This window comes from Papio anubis, chromosome 12 (genome assembly GCF_008728515.1).
Source record: "Papio anubis isolate 15944 chromosome 12, Panubis1.0, whole genome shotgun sequence".
Taxonomy (NCBI): Eukaryota; Metazoa; Chordata; class Mammalia; order Primates; family Cercopithecidae; genus Papio; species Papio anubis.
The window spans coordinates 117,105,535-117,121,537 of record NC_044987.1 but is presented as its reverse complement, the minus strand read 5'-3'; the positions used below and the strand labels follow the sequence as shown (position 1 = coordinate 117,121,537).

General features: G+C 58.3%; 1 protein-coding gene across 1 annotated transcript; it reads left to right on the top strand.

Moving 5' to 3' along the window:
• The first annotated feature begins 2,774 nt into the window (after nucleotides 1–2,774).
• On the top strand, nucleotides 2,775–14,503 carry UNC93B1 (unc-93 homolog B1, TLR signaling regulator). The gene is made up of 11 exons (XM_031653761.1): nucleotides 2,775–2,975; nucleotides 3,105–3,246; nucleotides 3,725–3,878; nucleotides 7,172–7,333; nucleotides 7,548–7,680; nucleotides 8,380–8,473; nucleotides 9,002–9,126; nucleotides 9,496–9,678; nucleotides 10,101–10,374; nucleotides 12,164–12,282; nucleotides 13,745–14,503. The coding sequence occupies exons 1-11, from the start codon at nucleotides 2,880–2,882 to the stop codon at nucleotides 14,054–14,056; spliced, it is 1,794 nt and encodes a 597-aa protein (XP_031509621.1). The 5' UTR covers nucleotides 2,775–2,879; the 3' UTR covers nucleotides 14,057–14,503.
• Nucleotides 14,504–16,003: the final 1,500 nt, after the last annotated feature.

Genomic DNA, 16,003 nt, shown 5'->3' with positions numbered 1-16,003 from the left:
GTGTGCAGATACTTCACACAATTTTCACAATTCCCAGACATTATTGACCGTGCTTTCCAGCTGGGTCACACAGTGACAAGGACACACGGGGATCCACACCCAGCCAGTCCTGGCTCCCCGGCCCACGGTGCTTCCAAGGTGCCTGGAGCTCTCGCACAGGAATGGGCTGGGGTCTTCAGCTCTGGGTGAGCCCCTTGCCACCAACTCTTGGGAGCCTTAAGCATCAGTGGAAAGCAGCAGCCACCTGGGAATTTGCTGTGCCAGGCACTGAGCAGAGCCCTTGACACACCCCAACCTGGGGACCACCCAACATCCTGTGAGCCAGACCCAGTGATCATCATCCCCATTGGCTTTAATGTTTAAAATATTGTGGAATCGCATCCATGCCAGGGAAGTGGTGTTAAGGGAATCACGTGGGCTGCCCAGCACGCTCCTGTGTCAGTGCAATGCAGAGTAACAATATTCTAAGAGGTTATTTCAGGGAGTTCCAGTTCACAGCAATATTTATTCTCTTCTGCTTGCTTTTCTTCAAGGAACATTGATTATTTTCATAATGAGAACTGAAAGTAAAGCCTTATTATAGAGACAAGCATTGGCAAACAGTGAGGGGGGAGATCTGGCTGCCCCTTCCTGGGGATGTGACTGTGCACTGTTGCAACCTGGATGGGTTGGCGTGAGTGCTGGCCCTGCTCAGATCTCTGTCCCGCAGGTCACCCTGGTGTGTTTATCTGGGCCACCCTATGCTAGCCTCTTAGGTAGTCTCCAGGCTCCCCAAGAGCAGCTCCATAAACCACCTAAAAAAATCCTTTCTGGAGAGAGGAGACGTATCAGTCAGGTCAGTCAGGGTTTAGAGCCTCCGGGGCTTTTTTTTTTTTTTTTTTGAGAGAGAAGGTCTCACTCTGTCGCCCAGGCTGGAGTGCAGCGGCACAGTCTCGGCTCACTGCAGCCTCATCCTCCTGGGCTCAAGCAATTCGCCTACCTCAGCCTCCTGAGTAGCTGGGGCTACAGGTATGTACCACCACACCAGGCTAGTTTTTGTGTTTTTTGTAGAGATGGGGTCTTGCTATGTTGCCCAGGCTGGTCTTGAACTCCTGAGCTCAAGTGATCCTCCTTGGCCAGCCAAAGTGCTAGGATTGCAGGCGTGAGCCACCTTGCCCGGCTGTCTCCAGGTGTTTCGAGTAGGAGACATTGAGTGCAGGGAGTTGGTGGCACAGCACAGGTGACTGAAGAGCCCAGGATGGGCAACCACAGCAGCTGCCACCACCCCCAGACCCAGAGGGACAAGGGGAGGAAGAGATGTCACCAGGCCCCAGAGGGTTGGGTCCCTCAGGGAAATTGAGAAGCTTGGGGGGCCCACTCCCAGCACTTTGGGGATTAAGGTGGGTGGATCACCTGAGGTCAGGAGTTCGAGACCAGCCTGGGCCAATATGGTGAAACCCCGTCTCTACTAAAAATACAAAAATCAGCTGGGTATGGGGGCACATGCCTGTAATCCCAGCTACTCAGGAGGCTGAGGCAGGAGAATTGCACTTTCTCATCATGCTGTGTAATGATGCCAGTGTCTGCTGTCTGAGAACGGCCCCCACCTTAGCCCTACTCTCCCACCTCCTCCCTGCCCCTGAGCTTCGGGCCCTGCCCTCCCTCCTGCTCCTTTCCTGTGTCCCACTTCCAGCCACCCACCTGCATGAATCCACCTGTCTGTTCCCCACATCTGCACTTGGGCATCCTCACCTGGAGAAAGTTCTATCTCCTGGAAGCCTGAAGCCACTGCAGATTCACACCTCCCTCCCCTGTCCCTCCACCTTCCCAGCAATCCTTGCGGGGCAGGAGGTGTTTGTCATCCAGTCACTCATGCATCTATCCAGTCACAAGTATTGATCACTCAGTAGGTGCCCAATGCCATCCTCTGCATTCGGGAAAGGATGTACGTGGAGAGCAGTTGGGGGAGGGGGTGCACAGGGAGGGCACGGAAAACCAGAAGGGAAGTGGAGGGCTGCAATCTCTGCAGGGACGGCCCCTTGTTCCCAGAGCTGAGTGGGAAGGAAGCCACCTGGGAGGAGCAGGAGGAAGAGCATTCAAACCAGGAGGAACCCAGGGGCCAGAAAATCTGGATATTTTCAAAAGTGGCCCCGTGGCTCCAGCGGGGTGCACAGCCAGTGCTTTGGAATGTCAGCCCCACCACAGCTCCCGCTGCAGCCCTGGATCCAGTGCCCAGCAGGACAGGGGCGGGTGGCTCTTGGCCCCACTACAGGGTGGTGGCAGGGTTCCCCATGTAGTTCAGTGGGGGCCACAATCTCCACCTCCCAGGACCCCACCCAAGCTCCCTTTTGCACAGCCCAAACTGGAGCAGGATGGGGACATGGGAGGTGGGCTCTGGCTGTAGCGTCCTGTGGTGGGAGGTGTGGCCCAGCTGGTGAGGATACTGTCTCTGTAGGGCTCTTTGATGAGCTGTAACAGCAGACTTCGAGGTGGGGCTAGGGATGACCCAGGCAACCCTGACGGGAGCTTAAGGTGGGCCTGGCACTTTTCCAAGGCTTTGCATTAACTCAGTAATTCTGCCCTGGCCCTGGAGGTAGTGCCAACTATTTCTGTTTCACTGTCAAGGAAACTGAGGAAACCGAGGCATAAAGAAATGGAGTTAATTCCTAAAGTCACAGGGCCAGGAAGTGGCTGAGCGGGAATTCGAACTCACACCCAAGGGGGCACACACAGGCACGCCCCTGCACGCGCGCGCGCGCGCACACACACGTGTCCTGGAGGAGGCAGCCCGCAGGGCGGGACAGGGCGGGGCGGGGGCAGGTCCCGCCCGCCGGGAGGAAGTGGCCGGGCGGTCGCAGGGGCTCCGGGGCCACCGCCGCGAGTCCGCAGTTGCTCGGGCCATGGAGGCGGAGCCGCCGCTCTACCCGATGGCGGGGGCCGCGGGACCGCAGGGCGACGAGGATCGGCTCAGGGTCCCGGACGGGCCCGAGGCCCCGGTGAGCGGGGACCAGGAGCGCGAGGGGCAGGGGTCCCCTGTGGGCCGGGGCGGGCCGGGGGGTAGCGGGCACCGGGGGGCATGGGTTCGGGGCGCGATCGCGGGTGCGAGCGGCATGCGTGGCCCGCAGCTGGACGAGCTGGTGGGCGCGTACCCCAACTACAACGAGGAGGAGGAGGAGCGCCGCTATTACCGCCGCAAGCGCCTGGGCGTGCTCAAGAACGTGCTGGCGGCCAGCGCCGGGGGCATGCTCACCTACGGCGTCTACCTGGGTAGGTGCCGCGCGGGCACCCGCGGCCGCCCCGCCCGCTCCCAGCCCTGCCCGGGAAACAGAAACCGCGGGCCACGGCCTCGCGCCCGCTCTCACTTCCCCTCCGCCGCCCTCGCAGCTGCAGCCACGGCCCCCCGCGGTGGGGGTGGGGTAGGGAGGTCAAGTAGCGCAGCGTCCCCAGGTCCCAGCCAGAGCCTCGGTGTGGGTGGGGGGCGGGGGTCCAGGCTCCGGGACAGACCTGCCCCCTTCGGAAATGGAGGCTGGCGGAGCAAGGCAGGTGGGGGTCTGGGCCCAGCTGGCCAAGTGGCCGCGGGCTGGCAGAAGGCGTGGCAACCCGGACCCACGCTGTCCTGAGGGGCGCTGCCAGAGGGGATGCCTTCGGTGATTGCAGGTCCCCAGGAGGCCTGCATGCCGGCTTCTGCTCGGTGGCGCCCAGAGCCAGGCTGCTCCCTCCACGCCGCTCCCTGTCCTGTCCCCAGGCCTCCTGCAGATGCAGCTGATCCTGCACTACGACGAGACCTACCGCGAGGTGAAATATGGCAACATGGGACTGCCCGACATCGACAGCAAGATGCTGATGGGCATCAACGTGACGCCCATCGCCGCCCTGCTCTACACACCAGTGCTCATCAGGTGGGCGTGGCTGGTCCCGTGGGATGCTGCGGTACTCCCATCTCGGCTGGGTGTAGAGGCCGACGGGCTAGGAGGCGTTCATCTGTCGGGTGTTTGTGGTGGGAGAGAGCAAGGGAGAGGCTTCTTCTACCCGGAAGCCTGAGAGTGAAGGGGGTGAAACTCGGATTTGGGGAAGGAAAGAGGAACTTTGCCTCAGGGCACATTTGGTTTCCAGCAACAGATTCCCACGGGCTGAGCTCCCTCCCAGCTTGCCTGGGTCTCATGGGACATCCTCCTCTCCAGGCCTCCTGGGAGGCCTCCCAGAGCCACCCTGGCCTTCTGGGTTGGGGCTGTGGAGTTAGGGGTTTCTGGTTGGTCAGCAAAGTCCAGCACCCATGCCTGGCCCAGTCGCTGTGACTGATGCTGAGGGGTGTTTCTCACAGACACGCATGGCGGGGCAGGTGCCCCGGGAACTCTGCCCCAGATCTGAGCCCTGGAGGCATGTGGCTCAGCCTCCCCATCACCGGTCCACAGCGCCCTCCCTGATGGGACCTGGAGACCAGTGGACAAATTGTGTGAATTTGAGTTCCCTCATCTTAAACAAACAAAAAAACAAAAAAACTCCATTTAAACAAAAATTTGAAAATTTAAAACATCTCCAGGTGCACAAGCAGGATTAGAATAACTGAAATCATAAAAAAGAAACCCCGCCTAAGGCCTCCAGGAAATCGGCTATCCATGCTGTCCCACCACCATGCGTGGATTATATTCACATCCTTGTCCCCAGAGCGCATGTGTGTGGACACGCCCGTGTGTGTGTGTGTGTGTGTCTGTGTATGCAAGCGGGCCATGTTTGCTTTCGCTTGCTTACTAATTTTTTTTTTTTTGAGACAGACTCTTGCCCTGTCACCCAGACTGCAGTGCAGTGGAATGATCTTGGCTCACTGCAACCTCCGCCTCCCAGGCTCAAGCGATTCTCCTACCTCAGTGCCCTGAGTAGCTGGGATTACAGGCGCCTGCCACCCGGCTAATTTTTATACTTTTAGTAGAGACGGGGTTTCACTATATTGGCCAGGCTGGTCTTGAATTCCTGACCTCAAATGATCCGCCTGCCTTGGCCTCCCAAAGTGCTGGGATTACAGGCATGAGCCACCGTGCCCAGCGCTTGCTTCCTCCTTTTCACTGAGCATATCTTAGCCTACTCTACAGCCTTCACAGTTACGACTTTGCAAGATGGTAGCATCTTCTGCAGATATGGCGCACTGAGTTGTTTCCTTGTTTTTTTTTTTTAATTAATGTGTTTATTTATTATTATTATTATTGAGACAGAGTCTCACTCTGTCACCCAGGTTAGAGTGCAGTGGCACAAACACAGCTCGCTGCCTCCTCAACCCCCACACACTGGGCTCAAGCAATCCTCCCGCCTCAGCCTCTGGAGTAGCTGGGCCGGCAGGACCACCTGGCTCACACCTGGCTGAGTTTTATAGTGTTTATAGCGATGGGGAGTTGCTATGTTGCTCAGGCCGGTCTTGAATTCACCCGCCTCAGCCCCACAAAGTGTTGGGATTACAGGTGTGAGCCACCACATCCAGCACTCCCCCAATTTTTTAAACAATTATTTTTCCTAGGATACATTTTCAACAATGTCTTTACTAGGTCAAAGCCATACGAAAGGCTTTATGGTTTTTGGAACCTATCACTTCTACTAGTAGCAGTGAACTCTTGTCTCCTGTGTGCTGGGCACTTTATTTATTTATTTATTTATTTTTATTTTTACTTTTTTTTTTGGAAACGGAGTCTCGCTCTGTCACCCAGGCTGGAGTGCAATGGCACAATCTCGGCCCACTGCAACCTCCGCCTCCCAGGTTCAAGCGATTTTCCTGCCTCAGCCTCCCGAGCAGCTGGGATTACAGGCGCCCATCACCACGCCCGGCTAATGTTTTGTATTTTTAGTAGAGATGGGGTTTCACCATGTTGGCCAGGCTGGTCTCAAACTCCTGACCTCGTGATTCACCCATCTCGGCCTCCCAAAGTGCTGGGATTACAGGCAAGAGCCACCATGCCTGGCCGTGCTGGGCACTTTATAAGTGCAATTTCATTCCCAAGAATTTGAGGAAGCTGCTCTAATCTTAGACATGAAGAAACCATGGTGTTGAACAACTTGCCCAGGTCCCACAGGCAGTAACTGGCAGACTGAAGGCTTGAACCCTGGCAGAAGGACAAATTCACATGTTCACCCCCTGCCAAAACTACCAGGCTGCTTTCCCAAAGGGTTATGCTGTGTGCATGACCTCTGGCTATATGTGCCACTTTTTTTTTGAGATGCACTCTTGCTGTTGCCTAGGCTGGAGTGCAGTGGCGCGATCTCAGCTCACTGCAACCTCTGCCTCCTGGGTTCAAGCAATTCTCCAGCCTCAGCCTCCTGAGTAGCTGGGATTACAGGTGTGTACCACCACGCCCGGCGAATTATGTATTTTTAGTAGAGATGGGGTTTCACCATGTTGGGCCAGTCTGGTCTCAAACTTCTGACCTCAGGTGATCCGCTCACTTCCACCTCCCAAAGTGCTGGGATTACAGACGTGAGCCACCATGCCCAGCCTATATGTGCCACTTTTAAACCACATCCTCACCAGTGGTGAATGCACATTTTTACTGGCATTTTTACTTAAGGAGCGTAAATACAGAAAACCTGAAGATACCAGTAGTAGTTTTTGGCCTGATCAGCTTCCATGGCCTGATTGGGCCCTCAGCCTGTCACTCACCAAGCCCCTTCTATTGTCACTGTGTGACCTTTTCCCAGACCCAGAGAGGAGGAAACTTCCTGACTGACCACCACGGTTCTTAAGAGCAACGGACTGGAGGCAGGGGCACCAGGACTCCGGCTCTGCTGCTCCCAGCAGTGGGGCCTCTTCCTCTTTCTTCTCCCAGCCTGAATCAAGCCCCTGGGAGGCGTCCCTGGGCCCTACAGACACAGTGCATGAGCTTGGGAGGAGAAGGGGGAATGGGAGAGTCAGAGAGCCCAGAACACGCATGAGATCTGGTTATACCCATGGGCCACTCTCCATCCTCACAGTGGCGGTGAGAGGCCTGTGGTTTGGGCTCTGTGCCATATGACAGCTGGGAAAACTGAGGCACAGTAGCTTGCCTGAGGCCACTCAGCAGGTCTGTGTATCTGAGATTCCATCTCAGGGCCCTCGACTCTCTCTACCTCACACAGCCCTGTCAGCTGGGACCTGCAGTTTTGGCCCCATTTGGCTTCAGGCCACCGTGGTCCAGCAGGCCCGTGGTGCCAGCATGCCTCCCACTGTCCGCAGGTTTTTCGGAACCAAGTGGATGATGTTCCTGGCTGTGGGCATCTACGCTCTCTTTGTCTCCACCAACTACTGGGAGCGCTACTACACGCTTGTGCCCTCCGCTGTGGCCCTGGGCATGGCCATCGTGCCTCTTTGGGCTTCCATGGGCAACTACATCACCAGGTGAGCCTGGTGGGCAGCAGAACAGGAGGCTGGAGACCTGGTCAAGCCTCCACTTTATTGCCAACTTTGGCTCAGGGATCACAGTCCAGCCCCTTCCACCCTCTGGGCCTCAGCTTCCCCACACCAGGGCTGGTCTGCCCCTAGCTCTGGGTGCAGGACACACAGGAGTGGCACAGGTCGGGCAGGGGAGAGCCTTCTCTCCTTTGTGGTCCAGGATGGCACAGAAGTACCATGAGTACTCCCACTACAAGGAGCAGGATGGGCAGGGGCTGAAGCAGCGGCCTCCACGGGGCTCCCATGCGCCCTATCTCCTGGTCTTCCAAGCCATCTTCTACAGCTTCTTCCATGTGAGTGCCATGTGGGTCATTGTTGGGTGGCAAGGGCAGACCCCCGCATTGAAGCCCATCCACAGTCTCAACCCTCTAGTCCTGTTTTCCTTTCTTTTATTATTGTTATTTTTAAAAGGCCTGGTCTCACTACGTTGCCCAGCTGGCTTTGAACTCCTGGGCTCCATTGATCCTCCCACCTTGGCCTCCCAAGCAGCCGGGACTACGTGCGCACACCACTGCATCTGCCCCAACTTCATTTCTTTTTCTTTCTTTCTTTTTTGGTGGGGGTGGGGGGCAGGGTCTGGCTCTGTTGCCCAGGCTGGAATGCAGTAGTGCAGTCACGGGTCATTGCAACCTTGAACTCCTGGGCTCAAGTGATGCTCCTACCTCAGCGGTCTGAGTAGCTGGCATCACATGCGTGTGCTACCACACCCGGCTAATTTTTTTATTTTTTGTAGAGATAGGGTCTTTCTATGTTGCCCAGGCTGCCCATCTGCCTTTCTTGAGCACACCCCAGCTTGCTCATCCATAGAGACCTCATCTGCCCCTGTCCACAGTGCTGGCCAGGAGGAGGTCTTCCTCACTGCGCGGCCCTGTAACCACGCTACTCCCAGAACTGGGAAGGCCCCTGTCCCCAAAAGGCTGTGCCTGGACGTGACTGTGACCCCTACCTGGCTCTATACCTGAGTCTGGTCCCAACTGCCCTTGTGTCTGCAGCTGAGCTTCGCCTGCGCCCAGCTGCCCATGATTTACTTCCTGAACCACTACCTGTATGACCTGAACCACACGCTGTACAACGTGCAGAGCTGCGGTTAGTCCTTATGGGGGTTGGGGAGGAGTCCCCAAAGCCTGCTTACTTTCCCAGCAGACACTGGGCCCTCACTCACAGGATTCAGGGCTGGCAGCCCAGTGCCCCACGGCTCTGGTGGGCAAGACACAGGGCCCTGTAGGAGTAAGTAGTTAGGACATCTGACCCAGCCAGGAGAGTGGGCGGGCAGGGAAGACTGCCTGGAGGAGGCACCATCTGGGCTGAGGCTGCCAGTGGGATCTTTCTTGGGGCCAGGCAAAGAGTCAGAGCTCAATCAGTGCAGGGGGTGTGTATGGAAATGTGAGGTCGACTGAGCCTTGGGGCAATAGGGTGGGAAACAGGGGAAAGATGCCCCTTTCCCGGGGCACACCCAGCCCCAGTGGCCCAAACCTCCAAACCGCTCTCCGAAGGAACCCTGCCCTTGCTCTCACTCTCCCGCGCCTCCGCGGCTGGTGTGGCTCCACCCAGGTGGCTGGGTTGACTCTATGCCCTACTCTTCACTCACGGTGCTCCCACCCCCACCCTTCCCAGGCACCAACAGCCACGGGATCCTCAGCGGCTTCAACAAGACGGTTCTGCGGACGCTCCCGCGGAGCGGAAACCTCATTGTGGTGGAGAGCGTGCTCATGGCAGTGGCCTTCCTGGCCATGCTGCTGGTGCGGCCTGGGATGGGGGCAGGACAGTCTGTGAAGCAGAGTGTGGGTCTGGGGACCGAGTCTGCGAGAAAGGGTCTGGATCAGATGGAGTGGCCAGGGTCGGGTTGTGGCCTGGAGGGGAAGCCGTAGGCCTGGGAGCGTGATCTGAGTTGGGGAGTTAGGGCCGAGTGCTGCTGCGGGCATGAGGCTCGGAGGCGGGGCTGAGGCCTGTGGTCCGAGGCAGGGGTGGGAATCCAGAGGCCAGGGGCTGGGAGGCGGGGCCGAGAGCTGGGGCAAGGCCTGGGTTTGTGGTGCATCTGAAGGGCGGGGCTGAAGCCTGGAGGCCGGGCCTGGGCCTGGCTGGCTGTCCCTCAAGTCATGGGTTCACAGGTGCTGGGTTTGTGCGGAGCCGCTTACCGGCCCACAGAGGAGATCGATCTGCGCAGCGTGGGCTGGGGCAACATCTTCCAGCTGCCCTTCAAGCACGTGCGTGACTACCGCCTGCGCCATCTCGTGCCTTTCTTTATATACAGCGGTTTCGAGGTGCTCTTTGCCTGCACTGGTATCGCCTTGGTAAGTACAGCCTGCATAGGATTGCCCGATAAAAGACAAGATAACCAGGTAAATTTGAATTCAAGTAAACAACGGATAATTTTTAATTACATGTGTAAGTGTGTATATGTCTATCCCAAATATTCCCCTCCTGCTTTCTCTTCCCTCTCTTACCCCCATCCCGTCTTTACCTTGGGCAAGTTATTTTAGCTTCTCTGAATTGAAATGGGACGGCACCCACAAAGCGTTTGGTTCCTTGCGGAGTACAGCCCATGCTGTCTAGGCACACTCCAGGCATTTTCACACTTGCCCTCAGAACCTTCCCCTGAGCCTTGGAGCGAGGTCAGGCAGTCCAGGGAGGGCAGGGCGTGGCCTAAGGAACACTTCTTGTGGGGAGGTCTGGGCTGTTCTGGACTCCAATGCGCACCCCTTGTCCCCCCCAGGGCTATGGCGTGTGCTCGGTGGGGCTGGAGCGGCTGGCTTACCTCCTCGTGGCTTACAGCCTGGGCGCCTCAGCTGCCTCACTCCTGGGCCTGCTGGGGCTGTGGCTGCCACGCCCGGTGCCCCTGGTGGCTGGAGCAGGGGTGCACCTGCTGCTCACCTTCGTCCTTTTTTTCTGGGCTCCTGTGCCTCGGGTCCTGCAACACAGCTGGATCCTCTATGTGGCAGCCGCCCTTTGGGGTGTGGGCAGTGCCCTGAACAAGACTGGACTCAGCAGTGAGTATAACTGTAGGCACTGGGAGTGGGGGAGGCGGGGCGGGGCAGGGGACTTTATGGTTATCTCTGGGCGGTTGGCTGGACATAGACATCCCAGGGACAGATATGGGGTCCCATGGTCACATAGGGTCCTGTGGACATGGCAGAGGGGCTTCCTGTGGACACTCCAGGGGTGGAAGGGAAGTCTCATGGACACAGTGGGGACAGATGGGTAGGGCCTGGAGACAGGTGTGGGAGTTCCATGCCATGAACATTCTGTTAATACCCCAGGGCGGGCACAGGGCCCCATCAACACTGGAGGGTCAGTGTGAAATCTCGTGGCTACACAGGGTAGGTGTGGGGCTCTGTGGACACCCCTTAGGGACAGTGTGAAAAACACATCAGGGATTCTCCCTTTTCATACCAGGGGACAGGGCCTACCTTGGCATAGTTTTCGTGACACTTGGAGCAGATGTTTTGGTCTCTGCCTCAGGCAGCGTGTGGTAGGAGCAAGTGGCCTTGTGTACACCAGGGCATAGATACAGACATGGGCCTTTGTATGGAGAGGAGCAGGCCTGCAGCTCCAACCCAGTCTGCTCAGTACCAGAGTCCAGCCCCCAGGTCTGGGCTGCTGGGGAACAGGGCCCTGTTTGCAGAAGGCAGCGGGTAGGCCCAAGTTCAGCTCCAGGATGTTCCCTGCCCACAGATGGGCACATGCAGTGACACAGCTAGCACACACGGGCACGGTCCTGCAGGGCATCCATGTCAGCATCTGTTCTGATGGGCCGAAGCTGTGAACAGTTTTGAACGTATGGCAGAGGTCATGCCTGCTGCTGGCAGGGCAGGGGCTTGCTCGGTGTCTCTGTCTGTAGTAGGGGCTGGAGCCCCACACTGCACCACAGTCTCTTGGCCGTTTTGCCCACGGATAGCCAATTCTGGGTAGAGTCCTGCCTGGGTATCTCGGACCTATGTTGTTCCCTGTCTGGTCCTGGCATCCCCTCTGCCCAGCTCCACATTCCGTCTCCTCCTTGTGAACCATGGGGGCTCTGTGTCTCTTCATAGCAGCCCTGTGGGGGTAAAGTCACCCTGCAGGGCCCCAAGACAGGAGTGTTCATGTCCTGAGTGCCTGGCGAAGGTGTTAATAGTGGCCCCTACAATTTGGCAGGTGCCATGCCCACTTTCTTACTTTAGAACTTCAGAACACAGCACACAATAGGCATAAGTTCATCTCACCACTGGGAAAAGCGGCTCTGGGGAGTTAAGTACCCAAATCACCCACAGAGCCGACATTACAGTCCTGAGAATGAGTACGCGTCTCCTGACTCCCGATTCATTACTCTTTTTGCCCACCCTGGGAGGACTCGTTGGAAAGGAAGCCCCCTCTCCATGCTTAGCTTCGGGTTTGATTTGCAGAGTTAGCAGCTGCAAACAGTTCGATCTCCCTAGCCCCAGCTGAGGAGGAGAAACAGCGCCTGCACGCTTGGCACTGCACACCTGGGGTTGGGGACAGGACATGACTAAGCACAGAGCTTTCTTCTTTTGAGGCCACGCATGTGGTGCAGAGCGGAACCACCTGCATCCACACAGCCCAGCGCACCTGCTCCTATTTCTGCTTTAGCGTGTGAGTGGTGTGGTGACTAGGGTCTCCACCAGGGGGCAGACCAGGACCGGCTTACAGCACTTTCTAGGCGCTCTCCGGTCCTGGGCTGGGACTCACACAGGGCTTAGTAAAGTTCATAGGTGGTAGCTCGGCAGCTCCAGGCCCCAGGTGACACCTCTCCCCTGCCTGCCCTGTACCGCCTGCCTGCAGCACTCCTGGGAATCTTGTACGAAGACAAGGAGAGACAGGACTTTATCTTCACCATCTACCACTGGTGGCAGGCTGTGGCCATCTTCACCGTGTACCTGGGCTTGAGCCTGCCCATGAAGGTGAGGCTGGGCAGGGTTGGGGGCCCCATGCCCAATGACGGGTACTTCCTTAGCCCCTGCCCTGGCTTCACAGTTTCCTAAACGCCACCCCTTCCCAAGCCAGTCTCTGGGCCAAGGCCCCATTCCTGCAGCCCACTGGGTGGCCCTCAACTCAGCACCCCACTTACTGGCCCACCTCCAGCCAGTCTGTTTGCCCATCTCTGAGGGGATTTTGTGGGTGCATCACAGCCGTCCTGTGGGCTCTTTGGTACCCTGTTCTCCAGATGTTGGGTCATGGCCTGAAGCAGGGCAAGGCCCTCATACTCTGCTCCCAAAAGATGGTGGCTCGGTCTAGCAAGTCCCAGTTGCTAAACATTTTTTAAAAATAGAACTAAACATAGCAGGGAATGGGCCGGGCATAGTGGTTCATGCTTGTAATCCCAGCACTTTGAGAAGCCGAGGTGGGCATATCATCTGAGGTCAGGAGTTCGAGACCAGCCTGGGTAACATGATGAAACCCTGCCTCTACTAAAAACACAAAAATTAGCTGGGCATGGTGGCATGTGTCTGTAATCCCAGCTACTCTGGAGGCTGAGGCACGAGAATGGCTTGAACCTGGGAGATGGAAGTTGCAGTGAGCCAAGATCATGCCACTGCACTTCAGCCTGGAGGACAGAGTGAGTCTCTGTCTCCAAAAAAAAAAACAAAAAACAAAACAAAACAGTGAGCAGGCTGGGCATGGTGGTTCACACCTGTAATCCCAGCACTTTGGGAGGCTGAGGCAGGAGGACTGCTTGAGGCCAGGAGTTGAAGACCAGCCTGGGCAACATAGGAGACCCTGTCTCTACAAAAAATTTAAAAATTAGCTGGGCGTGGTGGCGCGTGCCTGTAGTTCCAGCTACTTGGGAGACTGAGGTGGGAGGATGGCTTGAGCCTGGAAGGTTGAGGCTGAAGTGAGCCATGATCATGCCACTGCACTCTAGCGGGTGTGGGGCGGGGGAGAAGGAGCAACCCTGTCTCGAAAAAAGAAAATAGCAGGAAGCATGCCTACAGATATGTGTGTATGTACTGAGCTATGATGTAAAATCATTCCTGACTGCGGGTTATAGTCAAAACCCCATGAAAAGCATCACTACAGCCCACCGGCGTGTCAGGGACACAGAGTGTTGTAAGCCCTGCGAAGGCAGGGCCTGTGACCAGCAGTTTGTCAGCACCGGTGCATGCACCCTATGAGGCAAAGGGATTTGCATTCTCCCCTTACAGCGTGGGACACTGAGGTTCCCAGGGGCGTGGCGACAGTAAGGGACAGTGCTGGGATGTCAGCCTCGCCTGCAGGAGGCGGTCCAGGAAGCATGGTGGAGGGGCTGAAGAAGTTGAGGGCGGCTCCAGGAGGAGGGAAGGGCCTATCTCAGCGAGGGGCATAGGCGGGGAGGTGCGGGGCGAGGCGACCGCGGGTTCCTGGCATCCCTGTCCTTATGCCCAGGCTAAGCTGGCGGTGCTGCTGGTGACGCTGGTGGCGGCCGCGGTCTCCTACCTGCGGATGGAGCAGAAGCTGCGGCGGGGCGTGGCCCCACGCCAGCCCCGCATCCCGCGGCCCCAGCACAAGGTGCGCGGTTACCGCTATTTGGAGGAGGACAACTCGGACGAGAGCGACGCGGAGGGCGAGCATGGGGACGGCGCGGAGGAGGAGGCGCCGCCCGCGGGGCCCAGGCCCGGCCCCGAGCTCGCCGGACTTGGCCGCCGGCCCTGCCCCTACGAACAGGCGCAAGGGGGCGACGGGCCCGAGGAGCAGTGAGGGGTCGCCTGGTCCCGGGACTCAGCCTCCCTGCTCGCCGGCCTCAGTTTACCACGTCTCAGGTCGGGGAGACCCCCTCCGAGTCCCGAGCTGTCTTCAAAGGCTCCTGTCTCTCCTCCCCCACATTGGGGACGCCCCTCCCAGAGCCCGGGTCACCTCCGGGCTTCAGCAGCCCCCTCCAAGGCGGGGTGGAGCCTTGGGAACCCCTCAACCAAGAACAGGGGTTCGAAAACACAGCTGAAATCCCGCGGTCCCCTAGCACGCGCCCCAGCCCCGGCGCAGGGTCAGGGTCTTCTTGCGACCCGGCCCCGCTCCAGATCCCCTCAGCTCTTGGCCGCCTGCCCCGACCGCGTGGGAGCGCGCTTTGCATCTCCTGTCCCCAGGGTCCGCCGAGAGCCACAAGTTTTTACAGAAAATGAGCCATAAAGAGATTTTGTGCTGTCCTGACTGGGGAGTCCTAGGCCGCGTGGGACGGAGCGCCCCTGGGGTGCACGCCCGGCTGACCCGGCCTCTGGGCGCCGTGGTGGGAGGCCCTAACCTAGGGGGACCGCTGGGAGTGCGCAGTGCGGAACCCCACTGGGGAGGGGGCAAGGTGTCCGTAGGCCCCGCCCACCAGTCCGTCCTCCCTCCTGAGGCCCTGCCCCTCCCAATATGTGCCTGCCTTTGCCAACCCCAGCCGAGAGAAAGGAGCGGCGGAGCGGCTGGCAGGGACCTCGACGTGTGACGGCGTTGCTGGTCCCCCATGGGTCCAGAGGGCAGGACAGACTCCGGAGGCGCACCCTCCAGGGGCCTGTGTAGTCATCCTCAGCCCTCCAGCGACCACCCTGGTACCCATACCTTTTCGTTATTCGTACAGGATCCACTTCTGAGCCACGGTGGGGTCACCCCGTGCCCAGTAGGGGCCTTGGAAGTGGTGGTTGGAGGCCAGGTACGGTTGGTTACTACCCTTTCCCGGCTACAGCCTTAGCTGCGATGCCCACGAGAAATAGGCTGATTGAGGGCCAGACCCCCTACAAGGTCTGAAGGTGCCATTCCTCCACCCACTTCTCTTGTGGCCAGAGGAGAGGGACACCCCCGCCGTGAAGAGCTCTGAACGGTTGGGTGAGAACAAGTGGGGGCCGTGGGAGGGCCATGGAGCCCCCAGCTGCACCCCAGCAGGCCTGGCGCTGGCCCACACCATTCCTCACTCCCCACAGCCCCTCTACCCCGACTGCGGCCAGTCCCTCCTCCCTGCCTCCAGGCTCCATGCCTGCCTCAGCATGGCTCTACGGATTCTCCCAGCCCTAAACTGTGGCCCCATCTCCCTCTCTGCCCTCACGTGAGTTTGGTTCTTGAAGCCTCTAGTGGGCCCTGGGGCCAGACTCTGTGGCCTTGGACAGGAGTCTCCCATCTGAGCCACAGGTTCCTTCTCTGTTAAGTGTGTCTTTGCAAACGAGGGAACATGTTGGAGCCCTCAGCCTGGCGGCTGCAAGCGCCCCAGACCCTGTAAGAAACACAAAAGGGTGCGATGGGAGACCTGACATTTTCTAAATCTGGGAGGGAACGCTGCCTGCCTCACGCCGACCTTCAGTGACAAGCAGACTCACAGCGGTCCCGAGGTGCCACCATAGGCTGGGTGAAGGCCAGCGCTGTGTGATTCCGGTTCCCCCGGGCATCTGCTGACTGAGCGTTCTCTGGAGGTGGCTGACGACATCCTCCCGGCAGGCTCCACAGAAACCAGTCAGAGTTGGGTAACCTGCCCCTCGGATGATTCACTTCTGAATGCAGGGCAAGGTGATATTTGGAGGGGGGGGGCCCCTGGGAGCTGGGCAAGCGGGGAGCGGGTGCCTGGATAGTGGGCCTACAGCTCTTCCCAGTTCAGAGTCAGTTCTGATGTCCATGGTGCCAAGGAACAGAGGCTCTGGTGCTGAGCAGACCTGAAGGTGACCCGGGCACATGGAGTGGCCA

Bases quoted from the DNA above. Each gene is read 5' to 3' on its own strand.
- UNC93B1 (XM_031653761.1), top strand. From the start codon at position 2,880: ATGGAGGCGGAGCCGCCGCTCTACCCGATGGCGGGGGCCGCGGGACCG. The intron at 3,247-3,724 runs GTAGGTGCCGCG...TCCTGTCCCCAG, and splicing joins CACCTACGGCGTCTACCTGG to GCCTCCTGCAGATGCAGCTG. The intron at 9,679-10,100 runs GTAAGTACAGCC...TGTCCCCCCCAG, and splicing joins CCTGCACTGGTATCGCCTTG to GGCTATGGCGTGTGCTCGGT.